The sequence below is a fragment of the Lethenteron reissneri genome, chromosome 28, assembly GCF_015708825.2.
Source record: "Lethenteron reissneri isolate LAM-NWPU_2019-01 chromosome 28, ASM1570882v1, whole genome shotgun sequence".
NCBI lineage: Eukaryota > Metazoa > Chordata > Hyperoartia > Petromyzontiformes > Petromyzontidae > Lethenteron > Lethenteron reissneri.
This window is the reverse complement of record NC_083806.1, coordinates 10,908,521-10,933,151: the sequence shown is the minus strand read 5'-3', so window position 1 is coordinate 10,933,151 and position 24,631 is coordinate 10,908,521. Positions and strand designations below refer to the sequence as shown.

The 24,631-nt window shown below is 49.1% G+C and overlaps 3 protein-coding genes across 10 annotated transcripts; all 3 read left to right on the top strand.

The window, feature by feature from the left end:
• Positions 1 to 361: 361 nt before the first annotated feature.
• Positions 362 to 8,647, top strand: NIF3L1 (NGG1 interacting factor 3 like 1). Of its 2 annotated transcripts, XM_061562132.1 has the most exons (8): positions 362 to 426; positions 2,419 to 2,672; positions 3,236 to 3,599; positions 4,348 to 4,507; positions 5,794 to 5,929; positions 6,638 to 6,776; positions 7,297 to 7,380; positions 7,673 to 8,647. In XM_061562132.1, the coding sequence occupies exons 2-8, from the start codon at positions 2,448 to 2,450 to the stop codon at positions 7,855 to 7,857; spliced, it is 1,293 nt and encodes a 430-aa protein (XP_061418116.1). In that variant the 5' UTR covers positions 362 to 426; positions 2,419 to 2,447; the 3' UTR covers positions 7,858 to 8,647. The 2 variants fall into 2 exon arrangements, with proteins under 2 accessions (XP_061418116.1, XP_061418117.1); XM_061562133.1 differs by lacking the exon at positions 2,419 to 2,672 and having other exon boundaries at positions 368 to 426.
• Positions 8,648 to 9,832: 1,185 nt separating this feature from the next.
• On the top strand, positions 9,833 to 14,126 carry MRPL16 (mitochondrial ribosomal protein L16). 2 transcript variants are annotated; one of them, XM_061562164.1, is made up of 4 exons: positions 9,833 to 10,053; positions 12,035 to 12,109; positions 12,488 to 12,636; positions 13,462 to 14,126. In XM_061562164.1, exons 1-4 carry the CDS (start codon positions 9,960 to 9,962, stop codon positions 13,939 to 13,941), a joined length of 798 nt encoding a protein of 265 aa, XP_061418148.1. In that variant the 5' UTR covers positions 9,833 to 9,959; the 3' UTR covers positions 13,942 to 14,126. The 2 variants fall into 2 exon arrangements, with proteins under 2 accessions (XP_061418148.1, XP_061418149.1); XM_061562165.1 differs by having other exon boundaries at positions 9,835 to 10,053; positions 12,038 to 12,109.
• A 1,113-nt stretch (positions 14,127 to 15,239) lies between these two features.
• MRM3 (mitochondrial rRNA methyltransferase 3) lies at positions 15,240 to 23,578 on the top strand. 6 transcript variants are annotated; one of them, XM_061562134.1, is made up of 6 exons: positions 15,240 to 15,280; positions 16,459 to 16,941; positions 19,102 to 19,346; positions 19,750 to 19,923; positions 20,580 to 20,733; positions 22,044 to 23,578. In XM_061562134.1, exons 2-6 carry the CDS (start codon positions 16,655 to 16,657, stop codon positions 22,462 to 22,464), a joined length of 1,281 nt encoding a protein of 426 aa, XP_061418118.1. In that variant the 5' UTR covers positions 15,240 to 15,280; positions 16,459 to 16,654; the 3' UTR covers positions 22,465 to 23,578. The 6 variants fall into 6 exon arrangements, with proteins under 6 accessions (XP_061418118.1, XP_061418120.1, XP_061418124.1 ...); XM_061562136.1 differs by lacking the exon at positions 15,240 to 15,280 and adding an exon at positions 15,508 to 15,558; XM_061562140.1 differs by lacking the exon at positions 15,240 to 15,280 and adding an exon at positions 16,074 to 16,093.
• The last annotated feature ends 1,053 nt before the right edge of the window (positions 23,579 to 24,631 follow it).

Here is a 24,631-nt window from a genome sequence, read left to right as displayed (position 1 = left end):
AATCGATGCATCGTTCATTGCATTACAAGCAGCAACAGCAATAACAACAACCGTCATTCACCACGAAGTGCTCCTGACATCACCACTGTGCTTGCATAACAAGCAAATTAAATAGTCAACAACCACGTGTGTGTTTTTGTGCACTCCTGATGTGTCTTCGTATTCTTGTAACGTTCTGACCCGGCCCTTACTCAACATATGTTTTTTTTTTAAACGCTTCATAGCTCATCGGATTCCTCTCTGCAGCCTAAATAAATAAATAATCTCGTTCTGTTGCGAAATTCAGCACCACATTCACAGCTCCACGTGGAATCGATTATTGAAGGTAATCGTGACGTCGATTCCATTGAGTGTGAATCGAGGAATCGATTCTCCACGTTGTCAAGCAAGAGTGCAGGGCGCTTGGAAGCCGGCGAGAGTTTCCCCGTAATTATAATAATTAAATAATAGTTATATAATTGTTATAATTGTACAATACTTATAATTACATTGTCGCGCAATGAAGCCAACAACCCGCGTTCGATTCCCTGCCGCAGCTAACGTCAGTGGCGAATGTAATCCGAACCGGTTCTGCAACACCGTACTGACCAGCGTGGTGAAGTATGGTCAAACCACGATCACTGCAACCACCACGACCGATGCGACATAGGGGAGGCCTTCACCCGGTAGTGGATTGACAAGGGGCTGCAGTAAGAGTGCCCTTCGTTGTACCCGGGGAAGGCCCCGCCGAATGTCCCAGACTCGTTGCCGAGAGGGCCTTGCCACATTGACTGATTTGTCGCTTATTGAGAGTTTTGACTTTTGGTGGGAGGAAAACAGAGAACCCGGAGAAAATCCACCAAGACACTTAAACATCTTCTTGGTTCTTTCGGTAAAGTCACGTAGAAGGGAAATAATACAAATAAACCAATGAAATAATTCTCACGACGTTTCGGCCACAACGCAAGCAGCCGTCCTCAGGTGAAGACCAGGTCTGTCGGAGAGACAGCGTCTGAATGAAACACCACCACGCTTGGCAGCTTATATTTAAGCTGGGTTGGAAGAGGGGAGAGCGCCTTGACAAAATAATTCGCATATCAAGAGGAATTTAGCATATTTATGGGAAATGCAGATATGTGATTAGTACTACTTGTGAAATGCGTAGGAGGTGGGCGGGGGGTTATTTTATTATGTTTTATTTTTATTATTTTATTATTTCCCTTCTACGTGACTTTACCGAAAGAACCAAGAAGATGAATCCCTGCAGTCACGAAAGCTTTAAATCGGACACTTAAAAATGTCTATTGAGTGTTCACGATCCCACGTGCGGCATGGGATGTCACACCCCATGAAGTGGCCAGGAGATGGCAGAGCAGCATTGGATTCTTGAATCTGTGCGGATAATTGAGCGTTACTCCCCTCTCACGTTAGCAGTGAATTTTATCCGGTCTCCCGCCTCCCACAATCCACTCGATAATAGAAATCGGCCAAACATTTCAATGTATAAGGTCCCTCCCAAAAATAAAGTTTTGAGATGGAAAAAAATTTACGGGATCTTATTAATTTATTATGATTTATTTTATTTCTATTCTATAATTTTTTAGTATTATTTATTTTTAACCTACGTGACTTTACCGAAAAAACCTAAGAGTATGAATCCTTGCAGTCACGAAAGCTTCAAATCTAGAATTCTTCACATTAAATCCAGCTGCTTGGCACGCAGTTAACTTTATAACCACTGTCAATCCACTGCTGGAGCCTTCGGTCAACATCGGTCGTGGGGTGCTGATCGAACTTCTCTACACTGGTCCAGTGCTGGTTTGACAAGGGGAGGACACCAGAGCCGGTTCGGATACTAATCGCTGTTATTAGTCGCCGCTGAGTTCGAACTACAGCGCACGAACCACTGCGGCCACTCTATCCTGGCGCTATAAATAGGAGGGACATTTTACATTGGGATTTTAATAAAAAAAATTCAGGTCAGGTTACAACTCTAGGTCGGGGTAACAATTCCACCCGTCATCATAGGCCCCTCCAGGTTTAGATATTGAACTACTACTTTGTGCCAAGTCAAAAGTGGTGGTTTTATGGGTAAACTAAACCTGCCATACGCATGGAGAACTTCCAACACTGTTTTAGTGTTCACCCATTTTCAGAGGAGGGCCACTTTCGACGATAAGCCATCGTCAGTGTGAGGGCCAATACAGATTTGAAACCATTGGGTTTAATATGATGATGGAGGTGTCTTTACATTCGTGTATTGTCGGGGGCTGCATGTCAGGGGCAGCACTAAAGGCCACCAGGGCCGCCAGTGGCCCGTGGGCGTTGCAATGAAGAACATTGCTGCTTCAGACAGATGACCACCACCCCATTCTTGTTTGAGCGAGGAGACCCTTTGACTTGCCTCGTCTCTTAACGGCATCCCTCGCTTTTTCACAGAGCGCCACGCTGAGCAGTGAGCAGAGTGGATGTCTTGGGTGAATGTCCTCCCCGCGACGAAACATCCCTTCTTCAAGACATCCCTCGGCTTCGCAAGACGTTCATTCAGCAGACGTCTGCAGTGGCCGTCACCGCAACTGAAATATCTACTAACCTCCGCCCACTGGCCCACGCCATCTCCTGGCTCTTCTTTCGCTGGGCGTTGTAGGAGGCTGGTCACTCCCTGTAGCAGTAGCAGCAGCAGCACCAACAGTGTGAGTGCAGCAGGAGAAGTAGGGTTCCCACGATATAATATTTTACGATAATATCTACATCAAGTCGTCGGCCATGGCCATTCCACTGCTTGATGAAGGCCTCCCAAAGCTACCGCCATCGCTAATTATCAGATTTAAAATATATACAAAATTATTTGTAATATTTGTTTCAGAATTTTATCAAAGTGCGATTTTATGACTTTTCCAATTAATCCCAAAAATTGGCCACACGTCCAAATGTTGTGCAATATACTGTAGTCATGTCTTCTTTCCAACGGGACACTGTTGATTGGTGAAGGGTTTTGAAGACCTGAGTAGCTATGCTGGATAGGGACAAAATCTGCTATCTTCACGTTCCTACCGACACTGACTAGCTTGGTGAATTATGGTCAAACCCGACCCCTATAAGCGGCGGAGGAGGCGGAGTGATACAACCAGCACGTGTGCAGGCACTCGGATTATATATCGACGGATCGCGGGGGATGGCAGCGGATTGGGGAGTGGATTGACCGTGGCCTGATAACGATGACGATCATTGTATTGTCACGTTGCCGCATCCCTAGGTGGCAGGGATGGAGCTGCACGAGGTGGTGCGTACGTTGGAAGAGCTGGCACCTACAGCTCTGGCCGAGAGCTGGGATAACGTGGGGCTGCTGGTGGAACCGAGCCCGCCGCACTGCGTCTCGACCCTGCTGCTCACCAACGACCTGACGGAGGAGGTCCTGCAGGAGGCCGTGCGACTGCCCGCCCAGATGGTGCTCTCATACCACCCGCCCGTGTTTGCACCCCTGCGCTCGCTCACCATGCGCTCCTGGAAGGAGAGGCTAGTGGTGACGGCGCTGGAGAACAGGGTGGCTGTCTACTCGCCACACACCTGCTACGACGCCCTGCGCGGAGGAGTCAACGATTGGCTGGCAGAGGGCCTCGGTATGGGATTGCTCAGTGTTGTGTGCTGCGTAGGTTTTCGCAGTTGTGCTGTACAGCCCTCCGATGTTTATGGGTTGTGCCACGTGTTGTTTGGCACAATGGGTCAGCACGTTTCGCCCCGTGTGCTGGGAGCTTCTTCAGGAACTAAGAAGTAAAGATGCTACCATGGTGTAATGGTTATCACACTGGACCTTTTGTAATATTTGGCCACTTCCATTGACGGGCGTTTGGCTTCATGTGGGAGGAAACTGGAGAACTGGGAGAAAGTCCACCACATTATATGAGGGGGTGACACAGGTTTGCCCATATACGTTTACGATCCCCCTTAAAGAGTGAAAGATTTCACATCTGTATGTATACAGACTGCTGCGGTATAATGGTTAGCAGACTGGACTTTAAATCCGGAGATCACCAGCTTCATCTCCCAGTGCAGCAGTGGAAACAATGATGGTTCAAGGTTGTTAAATCAATTCACCTGTCCACCCAGCAGTATAAATAGCAACAACGCTATTGATCATCAGTTCGCATGTGGCGGGGTAAAGTGTGAGTACTCCCAAATCATCCAAGATGTCTGTCCAGCATGTAACCTCGAGAAGGACTCTTTAAAGCTGCCTCTAATGGAGGCTGGACCGTCAAAAGTGGCATGAGCAAGAAATTGTATTGCCGCACTTTTTCCCTTCAGCGAGAATTGGTTTTAAACGGTGATACATTGATGCACGTGTTGCGGCCTCACGATTGTGTCGTGCAGGCAAGGGCTCCGTGACCCCACTAAAGACATCTGAGGCCTTGAAGCATCTGAGCCAGGGGAGCGTGCACGTGACGAGTGCTGCCAAAGCGGCGGACTGGCCCTCGCTGGCCGCCCAGCTGAGGGCCGTGTCTGGGCTCGTACTCCACACCCTGCCCCTGCAGTACGTACGCACACCTTTAAGTTTCAGTTTTCAGTTTAATTTATTTGGTATAGCCCTGTGAGCCATTCGGCTCTTGAATCGTTGTGCAACCGCAACAAACAAAAGACAAAAACATGAACAAGAAAACATCTTAAAGTGACTATGTGCACGCAGAAAATCTAGGGGGAAAAAAACAGCAAAATATTCCAGAAAAAGCACCGTGCACGCACAGCCCCTTTTTGTCGGTCCACTGCTGGATTTAGGGCCCCCTCACAGCGCGCGGGTTATGGGGGTCATTGAGCCATACTTCACCGCGCTCTTCAATGCGAGTCGATGCAGGGAGCATGGACGTTGAAGTGTCGGCGAACAGTAAGCCAATGGATTTTTCCGCACTGCCCTCTGCTTTCCGCCACATAGACCGAGAGCCTTCAACTGCGTGTTATGTATGGTGGTCAACCATCCAAGCACCATCCAGGCTAAACCCTACTTCTGAGTTTGGATGAGATTGGGCACATTCTGGGTGATTTCGTCACAGGCAAACCCATCCAAAGCGATGTTTATATTCTATCTGCCACGCTGGAGGAATGCAAGGCTGATGCGACCCCTGAGTGGGATTTTAACTCACTGCATTCTGCATGCGAGCCTTGCACTGCGCTACTCTGCGCATTGATCGAATTTTGACTTTTTTAGGTTTCTAAATTGGGATGTTCGTTTGGCCAGGTCTGATCATCAGTGTTTTGCATTTGAAAGTAATTCAGAGTACCCAGAGAGAAGCGACCATGCATACAAGTGAATGATAGTCAAAGGCACGCACAGAAGGGTTCACAAAACGTACCTGCTGTACTCTTACCTGTTAGCCACCTCCCAGCCAAGCGAGTTTGGGACAAGTAACTATACGTGATCCACAAACCCTCGCATACAAAATATGAAATCGGAGGTGTACATTTGGAATATGTTTCCAATTTTCATACTTCAAAAAAATATGAAAATGGTACCTAGAGTTTAAATTTTTGATGATCCTAACATGTCTTTGCTTCAGATTAACCTGAAAGCATGACGTTGCAGGAAATTACATTACTTTCATGACATCACTTGCGCACTTTTCCTGCAAAAAGTGGTGTCACCTGTCATGTGAATGATCTGCATATATGAAAAAGAAACTAAACTGTTCTTACCTAAATAAATAAAAATCTAAATGCAGATTATTATTTTTTTTATCCAAAACTCGTTCCCTAGCGTGCGCTACCAATACCACGCCCGTCCTCGTGAGCGTAACGACTCTCGATCGACGTCTGTGTCGTCTGCAGGACTGCGAATGAGGGGGAAGAGTCGACGGTGATGCTCAGCATGAATTGTACAGAGGGAGCCTTGCCCGAGACGCTGGCTTGCCTGTCCAACAACGAGCACGCGCACCGCCACACGGAGATCACTGCCCTGCGCAAGGTCGGTCCAAATGCAGAGGGAGCCCAAGAGCAGGGCCTGGGAACACCTTGGAAATATTCTGAAACGTTCCGGCCAGCCGGGAGGCACACGGTCGCACACATATACATAGACCAACATTGGCACATGTAGATACGGCAGTACACACAAAGACGAATATCTCCCCTGTAGCAGTAACAGACTGTTGTAATAGCTATCATGAGAGACATGGTGTGGCAAAGCCCTCATCCAGAAGTGGATTGACAAAAGGGCTGTACACGTACATGTTACACAGTACCTGCTAAGACGGATGATGGGAATATCTATTAAGAGAAAGGTGGTAGAATTAAGATGTTGAGAGGCTTAGCGGGGGCTACTAATATTCTCAAGAAGGTAAGGGAGGGTGGCCTAAGATGGATTGGATCATTCGTTGAGAAGCGACAAAGAAGGTCCAATTCGATGGGTGATGGAGGTGTCAGGGGTGCTGAACAGAAGGAGCAGAGAGGGGCTGAGGAGGAGATGGGAGGATGTTGTGGAATGAGATATGAGGACAGTGGATATGGCTAGAGATGAGGCGGAGGATAGTACGTGGAGGGAGAAAATCCGAGCCGCTGACCCCACACACACATTTATGGGACTTTTGTATCAGATTAAGAAGATCGACTCCATGATACACGTCACATAAGAGGTGTGGTACGTGAGCAGCGCGTGTTTTCCCTTCTTGTCCCATAGCCACCGTTCCCCGGCACCGGCATGGGCCGACTGTGCACGCTCACTGAGCCGGTATCCACATCCACGCTGGTGTCGCGCATCAAGCAGCACCTCAAGCTGCCCCACGTGAGGCTAGCCCTGGGAGCCGGGAAGTCGCCAGGTAACCATTGCCATGTCAGTCATCATTTGGTCATGTGCAAGAAGAAGTTGTGTTGTGTGCTATAGATTTACAAGTTCTATGTAACAGACACGGCGATGCTATGTGCTGTGTGCTCGAGGCTCAGAAGAAGCCCAGGTCGCCCTTGCCAAAGAGGCAATGTTTCACGTGTCTCAATGATATTCTTGGTTCTTTCGGTAAAGTCACGTAGAAGGGAAATAATAAAATAATATTAATATAAAAAATAAAATATACACATTTTATTTTATTATTTCCCTTCTACGTGACTTTACCGAAAGAACCAAGAATATGAATCCCTGCAGTCACGAAAGCTTTAAATCAAAAGTGCCTCAATGAGTTTCGTTTATCTCCTAGTTAAATAAACGATACGAATATGTGCGATGTGTTATATGCTAACAGTGGCGCTGTGTACTATGTGCCACAGGGCTCCGTGCTGCTGTATTCTACATAGGAGTGATATGTGCTACAACCTCAACGGTGGTGTGTGTGATGTGTTCTACAGACTCGACAGTGCGGACCGTGGCGTTGTGTGCCGGCTCTGGGGGCAGTGTGCTCAAGGGTGTTCAGGCTGACCTCTACCTTACAGGTGCAGCACCACACATCACTCACCTTAATGCTGCCTCGACCTGCAGTTTCAATCCTGTCCCATTAGCACCCCACCTAATAATTATAATCACCACGCCGGGTCGTGCTGTGGCAGAGTGCTCCGCTCCCGGTTGGAAGTTGGTGAATTAGAATCGTGGGTCATGGGTCGATTCAATCCATCATTCCTTCAGGGTCAATAAAATTAGTACTATTTCATGATTGGTGCATTGTGGTGGTCCCTTAACACCGACCCATTTTCTCCACTACTCTCGTCTGTGCTGTGTACGTGGCAGGGGAGCTGTCGCACCACGAGGTGCTGGACGCAGTGTCCCGGGGTGTCAGCGTCATTCTCTGCGAGCACAGCAACACCGAGCGTGGCTTCCTGCCCCGCCTGCGTCTCCTGCTGCTCGACAAGCTACAGCACAAACTCCACATTCACGTGTCTGAGGTCGACCGCGACCCCCTGACCGTCGTCTGAGAACGCCGGAGAGTTCTCTTTGGTTTCCATCAGTTTATTTCAACGAGGGGGTGTTATTATACTATCGTGCAGGTTGTTGCAGTCGTGCTGTACATCTCTGCGATGTACTTGCGGGTTGTACCACGTGCTGTTTGGCATGATGTCAGATGTTTTGCTCCACATGCTGCAACCACTGTGGCCTCCGCAGTGGTAAGTTTTAGCCTCCCCGTGGGCTATATTTGAAGAATTAGAACTGCGCTTAATTTCTGTCATTTTTCATGCTAAAACACATTTTGAAAGCGAGTCATCTTATGCAGGAATGCCTCACTGAGTTGTAAAGACTTCTTTGACAGGAGGATCCCACATTGGAATGTTTGGTTGATTCCTGTGAGTGCAAATTAATATTAAAACTCAACATGCTATAACGTAGATATGTAATAGGCTAATATTTATGCCAACGACCCTTTACAATATTCTATTTAGAGTGTGGCCTTACTCTTAGGAAGGGCTTTTGCATTAAATGTTAGCCTAATGACGTAAAATGTTGTTGTGCTTTTGCACCTTTCCGAAAACTGTCGTTTATTTTTTTTCTGTTACACGAGGCTAGAGTTCCTTAGACAAAATCAACATATGTGATAGGATGTGGGTAAAATCGGTTCATATCGGTCAGTGACCTACTCGGTGTACTGTCTACTGTCAAGCTCGTATTCCTGGTGGTTGAGTCACTCATGCCGCGATGAAACAGTTGAAAATGATTCAGTTTTGAATAAATGTGGTTGAAAATAATGGATTAAAAACAAGTTGTAAACACTCACTGCCCCTTTTCTGATTAACAATCCTCTGACCAGACATGTCCCAATTGTGAATGAAGAAAGTACAAAAAAGGTAGTCAAGGTGACATGCGAAAAAAACTAAGAATATGAATAAAGTGACATGTGTTCGATAAAAGTTATTCACGATGACATTTGAAGATATTTTCTGAAAATTTGGAGAAACAAAAGGCAAAACTAGAAAAAACAATATTAATCATTTCATATTTACTAGTGACCTCGTCATAATGGGAATTAATTGCAGGAAATGTTAAAATAACTTAAAGGCTGTAAAGTTACATCGGGGCCGTCCATAAATGACGTCACACACTGAGGGGGGGGGTTTGAGAAATGTGACGTCACATCAAAATAAATGTAGACAACACTGAGACCACCTTTACCAGTGACAAAATATAGTAATAGGTTTCTACCCTTTCAAATGGTACAAAAACTGACACCTTTATACAATAACCACAACACAAGCAGTCAAAATGCAAAAAATAAGAAACAACTCTGATGATAATGATGTGCACTGTCCTTGAAGTTGATTGGTCCACACCCGAGATAGCTTTCCTTAGAGCCTAGTCTCCATTGGTGTTGGACCAGATGACGCCAAAAGGCGTACAACTCAAAAACAGCGCACTATCAGAGTATTGAGAGCTCGGGGTAAGCATTTACACTATGAGACCTTTACCAATGGCAAAATATAGTAGTAGATTTTTAAATCCTTTATATTAAGTTCGCTTGCTTGCTTGCGTGCTTGCTTGCTTGCGTGCTTGCTTGCTTGCTTAGGACCGTGCAAATCTTTCGCTAGTTTTTTAACCCACTTCCCGTGATCCAATCGAGCTGACATTTTCCACACAGACTCGTTGTGCGTGACAAATAATTTTCGTGAAAAAAAATTCCAAAATTTTACACTGTTTAGGAAAAACAAACTAAATATTTAATTACCAATTGCTTAATACTGGCAGACAATCATCTGACCCATAGGTGGCAGCCATCTCAAGCCAGAGGACGAGAGGACTCTAGCCGCCACGCATATAAAGGATTTAGAGTGAAAAACTTTGTTTTTACGGGTTATACTTGTTACCCTTTCACATTTCTCAAACCCCCCCCTCGTCACGTGTCACAAATGTGTGACCCCCCCCCCCCCCAGGTGCGTGACGTCATCCATGTACGGCCCTAATGTCAAGGGGGCCCGCAACTGAAGGCCACCAGGGGGCGCCGCAGTGGCCCGCGGGACCTTGCGACCGCTCTTCGTGTTGACCCGCGCGTGTCCCGTCCGAGTCCTCTGTCGGGGCCGAGCGGGCGGGTATGGCCGCGTTGCTGGGCCGAGCCCTGGGCGTCCTCACCGCGGGAGGAAGAGGAGGAGGAGGCGGCTGCTTCTGCTCCGCGCTGCGTGCCGCAGGTGACCCGGGCCCAAGGCCCGAGGCTCTCTTTAGGCCTCGCATTGCATCTCCCACTGCTGTTGGGCGACAGCCGGGGATTGGCGGCCGCCGATTGGCCGTCGTCGAGGGCGTGGTTTGGAGAGCTCCGACGTGATTGGCGCGCTTGCTCGAGCGCGATGCGGCGCCGCGCGTTAGTGTTGGGAAATGTGAAGTGGTGGCCGCACGCGCGTTGGGGGTCATTTGAATGGGATCCACCGACCTCTGAAGGCGGACAGGTTGGTGAGTGGGTAGGTGGGTGGGTGAGTAAGTGGGTCGGTGGGTGAGTAAGTGGGTCGGTGGGTGAGTGAGTGGGTCGGTGGGTGAGTGAGTGGGTAGGTGGGTGAGTGGGTGGGTCGGTGGGTGAATGAGTGGGTAGGTGGGTGAGTGGGTGGGTAGGTGGGTGAGTGAGTGAGTGGGTAGGTGGGTGAGTGAGTGAGTGGGTAGGTGAGTGAGTGGGTAGGTGGGTGAGTGGGTAGGTAGGTAGGTGGGTGAGTGGGTAGGTGGATGAGTGAGTGAGTGGGTAGGTGGGTGAGTGGGTGGGTAGGTGGGTGAGTAAGTGGGTAGGTGGGTGAGTGAGCGCGTGGGTGAGTGAGTGGGCGGGTAGGTGGGTGAGTGAGCGGGTAGGTGGGTGAGTGAGTGGGTAGGTGGGTGAGTGAGCAGGTGGGTGGGTAGGTGGGTGAGTGAGTGGGTAGGTGAGTGAGTGGGTAGGTGGGTGAGTGAGTGGGTAGGTGGGTGATTGAGCGGGTAGGTGGGTGAGTGAGTAGGTGGGTGGGTAGGTGGGTGAGTGAGTGGGTAGGTGAGTGAGTGGGTAGGTGGGTGAGTGAGTGGGTAGGTGGGTGAGTGAGTGAGTGGGTAGGTGGGTGAGTGAGTGAGTGGGTAGGTGGGTGAGTGAGTGAGTGGGTAGGTGGGTGAGTGGGTAGGTGGGTGAGTGGGTAGGTGGGTGGGTAGGTGGATGAGTGAGTGAGTGGGTAGGTGGGTGAGTGGGTGGGTAGGTGGGTGAGTGAGTGGGTAGGTGGGTGAGTGAGCGCGTGGGTGAGTGAGTGGGTAAGTGGGTGAGTGAGCAGGTGGGTGGGTAGGTGGGTGAGTGAGTGGGTAGGTGAGTGAGTGGGTAGGTGGGTGAGTGAGTGGATAGGTGGGTGAGTGAGCAGGTGGGTGGGTAGGTGGGTGAGTGAGTGGGTACGTGAGTGAGTGGGTAGGTGGGTGAGTGAGTGGGTAGGTGGATGAGTGGGTGGGTAGGTGGGTGAGTGTGGCGGGTGGGTGAGTGAGCGGGTAGGTGGATGAGTGGTTAGGTGGGTGGGTGATTGGGTGAGCGAGTGGGTGGGCGAGTGGTTGGGTGAGTGGACGGGTGGCGGTGGACATTTCCACATTGTCGTGGTCAGAGCGAATAACATCCAAAGGACGATCACAAACGTGGCACTCGCGCTTTAACAACCTCGTTGGATTGATGGCGATTGCCCGAGTGTGCCTGCCGTCGTGGTGTGCCAATGTGACCAAATTTGGAAAATTATCCGTGAATTGCTCTTTTGCAATATACAGTACATAAAAAAAAATCGCTCCCCCCCCCCATGTACTCCAATCACTTGGCAGCACCCTCTTGTAAAAGAGTCATGGGACTCTCGCTGTCCTGGGTAAAACAAGCATACATTATAACGTGCTTGCCCCGGCATGGTAATGTGGAATTGACCCAGATGGCTCAGCACAGGTCTTCATTACTCGCTGAATATTTTCCGGGTTGCCGGGAGACTGGCGGAGTTGGCACGCAATTAGTAGTTGTAGCGAGAGGTCGTATACTGGATGTGGTGTGCTGGGTGTTAGGAATATTTTTCCGCATCACATACCCTGCTGAAAGTTAAGCCCTGGGTCAACACTGGACCCGTTGACTGCTGCATTAGGCAATCACTTCAGTGATTTGTTAATGAGTTAACACCTTTGTGCTTAACACCACGTTGCTCGTTTTTCCTGCAGGTGTACCCTTCCGCGTGCCTGCGGTGTTCACAGCGGGACTCAGAATCTTCCCGCAACCTGAGAAATTTGATGGTAAAAAAGTGTGTTTTCAGTCACCATTCATATCAACTGATTGTAGGTTATAAGTAGTAGCAAATCTGCAGCAAACACCATCCATTCACGCAGCCTCTTGCACCTCTTTACATGATCAATGGCTTTTAACGAGAATGGCGCCAGAAGGGTTGTGATGTTGCTGGTTTGTAAATATGGGATTACAAAACTCTCTTGGTGTGTTTCCGGGTAGAACCACGTGTTGTTTGGCATGATGGCCATCGTTTTACTCCACATTCCAGAAGGCTCTTTAGAAACTGAACATCATACATCAGAGAGCCTATACAGCACAACCGTTAAATCCGATGCAGTTAGTACACGATTGTAAAGTCTAATTCTTGTTTTCTTTTTCTCTCCCAGATGTGATCATTCCTACGAAAAATAAGCTTAAATTTGTCAGCAAAGTTCCCAACTACAAGAAAGCACGAAAATGGACCAAACAGTTGTCGGATATTCGGGGTCCCGCCAGAGGAAACACCACGTTCACCAACGGCAAATTTGGAATCGTGGTAAGTTTTAGCGTCGGTGGCTTTCACACAACCTCTGGTGCAAGAAATTAAACGGAGGGGAGGCCCCCTGTCCCCAATTATTCCCTTCCCGCTTTGTACCCCGGTGCCTGAGCCACTCCAACCCGTGGGCCCTGGTGCAGTTGCACCGCCTGTACACCGGATAGCTACGCCACTGCCGGGGTGGCGCAAGTGGTTAGTGCAGTGCACTCACGATATTAATACAGGTAGGAACAACAGTTCCACACTGCCCACCAGGGATTATTTGTCTGTCGTGCATAGCCACGCCCTCGATTTGTATTTCATAGAGCGCTTCGGGCGGGCTCAGTACCACGTGACGCGCCGCCCCACGCAGCTTGCGCCGCGTGACACGGATCGCACGAATGCGCTGTCCAACCAAGTTCCTACCTGCCCACTCCGAAGGAATGTGTTGTAGCGACCTGAGTTCAACTCCTGGCCACGAATAACTTCAGTGGTGCTGTGATGTCTGAACCAGTACTAAAGCCATTGACCAACGTGGTGAAGTATTATCAAACAGCCCCTTCTCACTGACAGCATCTAGCAGTGGATTGATGTTTTATAAGGGCACCACGGGGTGACCAGCCCCTCCCCACCCAGCCCCACCCTCCCCACCCAGCCCCACCCTCCCCACCCAGCCCCTCCCCACCCAGCCCCACCCTACCCACCCAGCCCGTCCCCACTAATCTCCTGCTTAAAGCCTCAAGGCTTAAAGCAGGAGATTAGCACCGCTATCAATGCACATTTGAGCAATACATAACTTTTGACTTTTAGCCATTTCTGACATCGTTCTTTTTCTTGCACTTTAAGGCTCTGGGAGGCGGGTACCTCCACTGGGGCCACATGGAAATGATGAGGCTCGCCATCAACCGTAAGATGGACAGCAAGAACATGTTCGCGCGCTGGCGTGTTCGAGCTCCGTACAAGCCGCTCACGCGCAAGGGCCTGGGCCAGCGCATGGGCGGTGGCAAGGGCGCCATCGATCACTACGTTACGCCTGTCAAGTACGGGCAGCTGGTGGTGGAGGTGGGCGGCCGTGCCGAGTTCACGGAGGCAGAGAGCTGGCTCGTCGAGGTGGCCAACAAGCTCCCCTTCCCCGCCAAGGCGGTGAGCAGCGAGCAGCTGGAGGAGATGCAGAAGACGGAGGAGTGGCGCATGGAAAACAACGAGAACCCGTGGACGTTTAAACGCATCGTGGACAACAACATGCTGGGCCTGCGCTTCACGTTGAGCCCCTATGACATTCGCTACTTCGGTAGATTCTGGGGCAAGTTCAAGCTGCCCTCCTGATCACGTGCGATTGCCGCTGTTGCGTTTATAATCGGCGAACGGCATCACATTTGTTTGAGCGCGCACGGTGTACGGTTGCTGAATTAAATCTGGCCTGTGTTCGTTGTCTTAAAAGTGTCGCTGTATTGTAATGCAGTTTTCATGACAAAATGAGCACTCTTCAATAAAAGACGTTATCGCCTTCACCTGGTGGTTCTCAACCTTTTTGGTGTGGTGGCCCCCCTCATAACCCCTATAAACCGTGCTCGCATCAACTCACAAGTTGCAAATGTTCAGTGAGGATTTTAAAGTGTAGCCACATAACACCTGTGATAGATCATGGGACCTCCCTCGCCAGTATCAAAATAAGAATAGGTTTTACCCTTTCGTCCTTGCAAAAACTGGAACCTTTTGCAAGGAGTTATGTCTGCATTATTCCTGGCAAAAAGGTTTAAGTTTGGTTTTTTAACATCTTAACACCTGTTTTATTGCCAGAAATTGTAAAACCTATTCTTATAACTGTGATAGAATTATTGCTATAATAATGGCACATCCTAATTTGGTTTATTTAATCTTAAGTATTGTTCTTCTTGGTTCTTTCGGTAAAGTCACGTAGAAGGGAAATAATAAAAATAAAACAATATATTTTTATAAACAAAATAAAATATTTTCTTTTATTATGTTTTATTTTATTTATTTTATTATTTCCCTTCTACGTGACTTTACCGAAAGAACCAAGAAGATGAATCCCTGCAGTGATGGGACTTTGTAGGATTAACGTTAAGATGTATAAGGGCACGGGGTGACCAATAAGGTCTGAATTGGTTTGTAGTAAGGGGCCGTCCATAAATGACGTCACGCGATTTTGGACGATTTTGACCCCCCCCCCTTCGTCACATGACGTCACAAAAAGTCAGACCCCCCCCTCAAATATGACGTCACAAAGCTCTGCCCCCCCCCCCCCAAATTAAAACATGCATCAAATCGCTTTAAACTATTGTCATTGTAGTGCGTATTTAATGTGGTGCTGCACTCTGATGTTGTAGGAGAAAACATTTATTAAAAAGTCTATTTAATTAAGTAGAACGTGTTGTTTATATTTATTTAAAGTTGCGCATTTTGATGTGACGTCCCCCCCCTCGTCACACATCGTCACAAATGTCTGACCCCCCCCCTCCCCCCAGGTGCGTGACGTCATTTATGGACGGCAGGGCCCTCAATTGTAATCCGCGTTACACGACAGCCGTTGCAGCGCGTTACTCGTCGCGTTACTCGCGGTTACCGTGGTAACGCCCCCCCCCCCACGTGACTTGGCAGGCCCCCACGTGACCGGAAGCACGTGTGAGCACCCGAACTCAGGGTTAGTTCACGGTGACGGGATTGGTGGTGGTGGTGGTTGTGGTGGTGGTTGTGGTGGTGGTTGTGGTGGTGGTTGTGGTGGTGGTTGTGGTGGTGGTTGTGGTGGTGGTTGTGGTGGTGGTTGTGGTGGTGGAGAGGGACAAGGTTGGTGGTGGTGGTTGTGGTTGTGGTGGTGGTGGAGAGGGACGAGGTTGGTGGTGGTGGTTGTGGTGGTGGTTGTGGTGGTGGAGAGGGACGAGGTTGGTGGTGGTGGTTGTGGTGGTGGTGGAGAGGGACAAGGTTGGTGGTGGTGGTTGTGGTGGTGGTGGAGAGGGACGAGGTTGGTGGTGGTGGTTGTGGTGGTGGTTGTGGTGGTGGTTGTGGTGGTGGAGAGGGACAAGGTTGGTGGTGGTGGTTGTGGTGGTGGTTGTGGTGGTGGTGGAGAGGGACGAGGTTGGTGGTGGTGGTTGTGGTGGTGGTTGTGGTGGTGGAGAGGGACAAGGTTGGTGGTGGTGGTTGTGGTGGTGGTGGAGAGGGACGAGGTTGGTGGTGGTGGTTGTGGTGGTGGTTGTGGTGGTGGAGAGGGACAAGGTTGGTGGTGGTGGTTGTGGTGGTGGTTGTGGTGGTGGTGGAGAGGGACGAGGTTGGTGGTGGTGGTTGTGGTGGTGGTGGTTGTGGTGGTGGTTGTGGTGGTTGTGGTGGTGGAGAGGGACAAGGTTGGTGGTGGTGGTTGTGGTGGTGGTTGTGGTTGTGGTGGTGGTGGAGAGGGACGAGGTTGGTGGTGGTGGTTGTGGTGGTGGTTGTGGTGGTTGTGGTGGTGGTGGAGAGGGACAAGGTTGGTGGTGGTGGTTGTGGTGGTGGTTGTGGTGGTTGTGGTGGTGGAGAGGGACAAGGTTGGTGGTGGTGGTTGTGGTGGTGGTGGTTGTGGTGGTGGTTGTGGTGGTCGTGGTGGAGAGGGACGAGGTTGGTGGTGGTGTTTGGAGTGGTGGTTGGGGTGGTGGTGGTGGTTGTGGTGGTGGTGGTCGTGGTGGTGGCGGAGAGGGACAAGGTTGGTGGTGGTGGTTGTGGTGGTCGTGGTCGCGTGGTGGTGGTTGGTGTAGCGGTTAGCACGCTGCGCTACGAACCCGGCCACCCGGGTTCGATTCCCGCCCACGGCGAACACCACTGACGATTATCTCCCCCCCCCCCTCCCACCCCTAGGTCGACTCAGCCTCAATTGAGTACCAGTGCAAAAAAAACCACCGACACTGGGGGAGACAAAGGCGGCCGGGGCGTAGTGTTTGACCACCCGCTGCCCCCCTCGTGTGCCGTGCCACGGCCTTCATAGGTGCTACTCGCAAACAGCATTTGCCCCAACAGTCTATTGAGGCTATAACGTGGGAAATCTTTGGCGGTGATGGTGATGATGATGACGGCGGTGACGACGCCCGCTCTCGCCTCGTACTGGCGGTGGCTGTCGGTGAGGACGGCGAGGGGCTGGAGGAGGAGGCCGAGGGAGTCGGCCACAGCAGAGGCCTCGGACTCACCCCTCGGGAGACCGCAGGACGCGACTCCCCCCGAACAGCTGGGGCCACGTGGAGCCGCACGTGGTCAGGACACGTGGAGGAGGGATGAGCGCGGTGCTGTGCTGAGCGTGGGAGATCTGCGGTTCGAGAGAGCTGGTCCTGACGACAAGAGGCTCAGGTGAGCAATGGGAGGTAGGAGAGAGATTTTCTGGGACAGAGGGTGATGTCCGTAATGGCACTCGTCTCGGGGTCATTGGGGTTATCTGGGGTCAATTACAGCTGTGGCTGCAGGGTTTTTTGGTAGTACATGTTGTTTGTTTGTCGTTTGTTGTGAAAATTCCGTCACAGTTCCTATGATCACTGTTTCATTGCTTTGTTTTGGTGATTTCGAAACGTTTACTGGTTTGGCCATGTTTGTTGTAGTACGGAGTAAGACTGACGGCCTTAATCTAAGTTGTCTTGTGGTTGTTGTTTTACTTGCATCCCACTGGGATTTTTGCACAGCGTTGGTGTGCGGTGTTTTTTATGCAATATTTTGCTGTCTTTTCTTGGATTTTCTGTTTGCACTTAGTCACATAGTCACTTTAAGATGTTTTCTTGTTCATGTTTTATTTGTTGCGGTTGCACCCGATTCAAGAGCCGAATGGCTCACAGGGCTATACCTAATAAATGAACTTGAACTTGAATTACATGGGGCTGGGTCACTCCCAGGTTCATTATGGTCGTGTCCAAGTTACGTATTGAGATGCTGGGTTCAAGATCTGGTGACTGTCTCATGGGTTAATGATGTGCAAATTGTTGTACCCGTAATTAATTTTCACGGTGATTTCCCTAAATGTGTTATGTTTTAAGAGCGCGTGTGTTAAACGTATGCTGTTTGTAAGGTTTTCAAATTCGCATGTGTTTCTCCTGCTTTGAATTGTCACGATTGTCAAAAGCAATCCAAACCTACTCTCTCGTGAGCCACTTAATTGCAGAATCTCATCTTGCCAAACGATGAAAAGTAACAGACCATCGTGATACCAATGCCTTTGAAGAAGAAAGTTTTAAATCGGTGTATACTATCCGAGCGCATATTTGCACGTGCATCTAACTTTTTTTGGCGCTGCTTCCCCTCATTCTATGTGCACAGTATAGTTTTTTTCTATTTTGTGTGCGTTTTATTTACGACCATTTAATACCTCGTTTGTTGTTGTACAATACTCCTAAGGACCCCGCACTCATTCCCCTGCAATGCCCTATGCTCACGCACCACGCATCTCCCTGGTAATAAAATAGCCGGGGAAATTGACAAAACCAGGGCTCATCCCTTCTAACAAATCAACAAAAAACGTGCTCACGACGCACAGCGCAAGAAGGGTGATCCTTTAAGCGACGACGACAAAAAAACAAAAGTGAAAACGGCAAGAAGAAGCCATGGAGAGGAGATGATGCAGCATGCTTGTATAGATTGAAAGATCAACAATGTGTTCCACTTTGTTCACTCATCTGTGTGATTTTCGAGACCGAAGTGGGGGGGTTCAAGAAATGATCTCGATCCTTAAGAAACGGTGCGTGGGCTGAAGCAGCAATCGTTTAACAGTCTTGTTTACATGCTTTTGAAATCAAATTGTTCGTGTATTCATTGAAAATATTGAGAAATCGGAGTAACACAGATTCATCATGAGATTACATTTGAATGCATACGTAAAATAATCTGGAGAAAAGTTATGGAATGCAGAGAAAATAAAGAGTTCCTGACCTAGCCACGAATGCCTCTCACTTATTTCCACAGATCAACAATCGATTGCTGATTTTCTAGTGACAAGTAACACGTGCTGTGAGTCATCGAAGGAGCAAAGCAGAGTACTTATGTTTGGGGATTAAAGTCTCAGGGTCATTGATGGATAAAGGAAAACCATACAGAGAAGTAATACAGTTGTCAGCACACAGACCTTTGATGCTCCTCATGTATACATACAATAACAGCAGTTATAACCCATCATCGCCTCAACTAAACAACCCAGAATGCACCTGAATTTCACAAATCTCGGAAGCTAACCAGGGTAGAGCGTGGACAGTGCTTGGATTGGTGAACTCCGTGCACAAACTAGTCTCCGTGAGGCTGTGGGGCTCTTTTATGGGCAGGAGAGGACAGGGGGAAAAAATCCACAGCTGGAATTCTGCTCTCACGTCCGTGCTCCCCGCCTTCACTAACCCGCACTGACCAGCATGGCGAAGTATGGTCAAATAACCTCCCACGATGTTCACAGTGCCGGGAAGCCCGCATCCAGCGATGGATCAACGAACGTGCCTGTACGTGTGCACGGCCCGTCGGTGCGCCCCCTTTACCATTCAGGACGGTGGTGACAATTGCCAAGTCGCGCCAGTACCGGGAGAAGCATGGCAAGATCTTGCTGGAGGGCACGCGACTCATTCGGGACGCGTTGGAAGCCGGTGCAGTTCTGCAGACGATATTCTTCGACAGCACAACCCAGCTGCAGGAGCTGCCCCTCGAGCTCATCGCCAGAGCTGCCCTCATCCGTGTGCGCATGAGGGACATCAGGCTGTGGTCAGACCTTGTCACCCCGCAGGGCATCCTGGGTAAGTGGAGGAACTCCGGGGGATTGGGAGCTACCCAGTACGGCAAAGTCCTCAACATGAGTGGATTAATCGGTGCGTGAAGTTCAGGGGGACTGTAACCATGGTGGTAGCTATACCAGAGTGATAAGGAGGCTCCTCACCAACGGTGCATCATCAATCAACCTTACTATGTTTAATTATGTAACTTACAACCACTGTTGACTCTCTCACACAGAGTAATATCTATTTTATGCACCTTGGAGGGATGATGGGTTGAGTCAACCCCGAACCGGAAATTTAACTCGCAACCTTCTGATTGCCATCCGCTCACTCTACCGCTGAGCCACCTGGCTGATATAAGTAAAGCTGTCTCTCGTCTGGTTATACGTTAATATTTTGTGTATGTGTGCATGCATCATTACAGCCATCTTTAGAAGACCTGACTATGCATCTGACAAGGAGCTGAGGAGTAGGGCAGAAGGCAGTGAGTGTCTTCCCATCTCGCTCGTGTGTGACAACGTCCGTGACCCTGGAAACATGGGGACCATTATCCGCTCGGCCGCTGCTGTTGGCTGCTCCAAGGTGCTTCTTATCAAGGGTAGGTTATGACCTTGGTGACCTCATACGGGCCAGTGTTCTTCATTGCAAGGCCTGCGGGCCACTGGCGGCCCCTGGTGGCCTTTAGTGTGGTCCCTGACGTGTGGCCCCTGACGCGCAACCCCCAACAATACACAAATGTGACAACATCCGCATTATCACGTTGTCAAACCCCAATGGTTTCAAATGGTGTGGCGGCCCTCGCACTGATGATGTCTTATCGGTGAAAGTGCCCCCCGCCTCCTCTTAAAATTAGTGAAGAACACTGATCTGAGCCATTGCCCGAGACCGCCTGTTGCATATATTTGTGTTGTTGACGAATGTGTTGTGTTCTCTCATAGAATTTTAGATCTCCCTAAAAAGTTTCTAGTTTTTAGTAGACTACCAACTTTTTATTTTACGAGGTAAGGCCCAATGAGCTTTTCTCTCATTTTCAGAAGCGATCTGGCCACAAATAATAGCTCAACGAAATGGCTGATAATGGGCAAATCTATTGCGGCCAAATACTCTAAACCGGAGGATCCCGGAGAAAAATCTACGCGACCACGGGGAGAACATGCAAACTCCAAATATGCAGGGTCGGGTTTGAACCCACGACCTCCTGCACACCAGGCGACGAGCCTTCTCACTCGTGCACCTTCGCTGCGACCCGTCCAGGCTGCGTCGACGTGTGGGAGCCGAAGGTGCTGCGCGCCGGGGCCGGTGCTCACTTCCGCGTGCCGCTGCTGCCCGGCCTGCGCTGGAAGGACGTGCCGGAGATCCTCGGAGTGCACGCCGTGGTGCACGTCGCTGACAACCGGCACACGTTAAGGTGAGCGGGGCTGGTTCCCAGCTAGCAAGGAGCGGATAAGAACCCTCGCCACGTCTTCATTTACACTGCCGCTCCGAACAAAAGACATGTCGAGTAGGCAACAGAAAGGGGTAAATACTGGCCCTGCTGTTAATTTTAACATTTTTAAATGCAATTTGGCCTGAAAGCTGCCCATTGGCTTCCGTGACTAATAAATACAGAATCTGAATTTTTATTTGGACTGCAAGAGGAATTCGATGAGCTATGAAGCTCTTTTTTTCACAGATGTCCAGTATGGTTGGGTCAGCAAAATACTTCTGGAGAAAATTTAATGTTCAAAAGTGTTGCGTAATCCATGCGTACTCGTGATTTTTCTTCCTTGTTTCGTTTACTTTAAATTTTTATTTCAACATGCTTAATATTTGTCATGTTAGCCTTATTACCTACTATAATCAACCAGAAATGTCTGTCCGTCACGCGCGTGACGTCACTCCACATGAGGCTACCCCCCTCATTAATAATCATGAACTGAACAATTTTTCGATTGAATATTTAAGATTTACTGCAATACACACCGGTCCTTGGACAGGCAAGAAAGCTAGTGATTTGTAACAACTTACATTTGTAATGCACCCATGTTTCCCTTGCAATAATAACTTTTCATTTGGTTCTTACTTGCATCTTAATAAAAGTTGTATTATTGAATTTAATTATGTTAACGAAGTCATGTTAATGAAATTGGTAAATTATGCCCAATGGGTTGACCTCACGGTTGTGGCTTTTGCCTCAAGAGATAAAAAGTATGAACCATGGAAATTGGTACCATCTGGAGATCTTACAAAAAAATGGCTATAAATTCACTTGGAAGCAATTTAATTCGAGTCATATTTGCCGTTATTTAACAGGCTATAAAAGCACTATTTGTAGCGGTAGTTGCTTTCATTGAGAGAGCTTCACTTAGCTTCACCACCATAATTTAGACCGTCTTCTTCTAACAGTAAGAAGTGGGCTTTATCGGTTTAACAGGTCATCTAGCTGACGAATCGTGGCCACATTTAGGTTCAACGATATAATCGATGCCGTTTAACGTTGGGGTGAGCATAGCGGCCTCTCATGGCTCATGGGACGATGTGAACCAATTTGCACACAATTCCAACTGAAGCACGTCTGTTCTCGCATGCACAATTCGAGGCGTGCATCTTACGTTTTTAAGATTCGATATTGATGAGTCTGCATAACTACACGTCCAATTGCTTGGCACTTCTGATAATGCTTTGTGCCGAAGAATACCCGTTAATTGGTTGCCCTCTCTTCTGCTGCCCGATGCGTAGTGCACTCGACGACGACGACGTACACGACATGTCTGGCGATGAAGGTTACGAAGACGACGAAGACGACGAAGACGACGAGAGAGAAAAAGAAATGTTGTTGCGCAAACTATCGTCCATGCCAGCCCACGCCTACACGCTTCCGTGGGCCGGCTCCGGCCCCGGCGGTGAAGACGGTGCATGCGAGACGGCGCTGGTCGTGAGTGGAGAAGCGCAGGGGCTGGGCTTCGAGGCCCTGCGCCTGGCCGAGGGCACGGGCGGCCGCCGCCTGCACGTGGGGATGGCCGCCGGCGTGGAGAGCCTCAATGTGGCCGTGGCGGCCAGCGTGCTGCTATTCGAGGCGCGGCGGCAGCTGACGATGCGGCGCCGCGAAACCGCGGCTCAGGGCGGCGCGGGGTCGCAAGCGAGGAGGACGCGCCGCTGACGCGCCGCCGACGCCGACGATTGCAGTCACGGCAACACGGTGCCCTTAGATGTCAACGGCTTAGATAGGCCTTTAGTCAGCAGTGGATAAAATGGCTTGAGGTGACATGGCCTTGCGCACAGGTCGGCAACCATTTTTTTATCGAAAAAGATGTCTCTTCTTGCATGTGGTGAATACGAGACCGTGGCCCTCAATAAAGAACGTCACGAAGCAGCTCCTTAAAGAGCCGTGTGCTGCTCTGGAGCCGCAGGTCGGCGACCCCTGGCCTAGCGGTAGCGCGTTCTCCGCTTGTTGCAGAGATTCGCCGTTCTAATGCAGTGGCTGCCGTGGTCGATGCCGTGGGTGTATATTAACCGTTAAACGCGCACCGTCTTCTTCACGGCGGACGATCGCGATCGCGGAACGTCGTTTTTCAAAGAGTAGACCGTTCAAGTTCTGTTCTCCAGCAGAAAATTGGCTACGTGCGATTTGAATTCACTAGTACGCGACCCCGACGTCAAACGACATTGTGTGCGTGTACCATGTGTACGTGTATGTCCCGTGTGTGTGTGTGAACTGTGTGCGTGTACCGCGCGTGTACCGCGCGTGTACCGTGTGCGTGTACCGTGTGTGTACCGTGTGCGTGAATCGTGTGCGCTACTCTGCAGGCGGCCGTCTCCCCCGTGCGCTTTCGCTTTTTTGCGCCCTTTTCTTGGAATGCATTGACTGCGGCCGCGTAAGAGCGAGGGAAACCTGTACACTGTTTGAGATTGATGACCACAGTTGCATTGGTGGATATTTTTAATTCTCCATTCGTGAGGAGATGGGCGCATCTGAAGTGCGGTTTGTCACGTGGTTCAAAACAGATTTTTATTTGCAGGGTTGCCGGGATGTTTTTTCTGATGAAGTTCTCTTTCGGGGACCTTGGAACGCGTTTGCACTGTGTGGGTTACCAACGGGAATATCATTGGTTCTGCTGGATGCATATATATACCACATTGCAGTATATAGAAATACAAAGTTTTCATATTCACTGCTTATATAACATGTTTGTGCCTTGTATTTTACGCAGAGAAATGCCAGTTACCAGAACACACTTGTCAGCATAGAGATGAATAAAAATACCTTTCAGTTACCTCCGTATCGAAAATATTGCTCTCGAATATATTGCCCAGTTATGATGTTTGATTCATTTCATACGTATGTTTTTACGACCGATATTATTGGTTTCCCTTTGACCGTGCAGGTACAATAATGCCAACTAAGAGCTGTGACCCCTCCACCACACCCGACAAAGAGAAACAAATGAAGTTGCCACGTGGGCAAATTTCCCAAGCGATTCTGTTATTCGGCAAACTGGAATGTTGGGAGAATACACCCAGCATCATCACGTGACCTCCGATCTCGAGTTGAATGCACGGACCGGTCTGGATCTTCAAGTCGATGCCAACACAATGTACCTGAATACAGTATAATGAAGAATATTCTGTTTTCTCTTTCCGTCGCTTGACGATACAGGGTGTAGCACCTTCACCCGTATGAAAACTTGGTTTATTTGGCTGTCGGGTGGTGCAAGGTGTATGGTGCATGTTGAATCGTGATTTTTGTTTTGGTTATTGAAGTAAGACGGGTGGAGTGGTGGTGCTCTGGCTTGTGCACTAAATAACGAACCCGAGTTTAACTGAACAACAGCCTGCACTGACCAGCATGATGGTGACTGGTGAGATATTCAAATGATACTTCGTTTGATGGCACGAGGCCAATTAGAAAGAGCAGGATAAACATTTTGAAATAAATTATTTTAAGGAGGGCACGTGACAGTGATCCTACTTTAAATTGTCAAATCAGTTTACCTGGGGACTCTTTTCCGATGTTGATCAAATACAATGTCCAAACACGGTTAGGTTTGTGAATAGTTTTATTAGTTGTTTTTGCAGAATACAAGATTGCCCACAGCTTGCATACAATAGGTGGCTGTTCAAGCTATATGCACACACGCACACACACACAATTCCACACGTTCACGCCAGCAATAAGCGACTTCATGACAACATAAGCAATATAATAAAGGAATAAAATCTTATCACCTGCTCAACGATCAGGTGTAGTCTGGAATAAGCCACATCAAGCGTGTACAATAATACATCAAAATGACCTGTAATCGGTAACACTATAAAGGTGGGGGCGA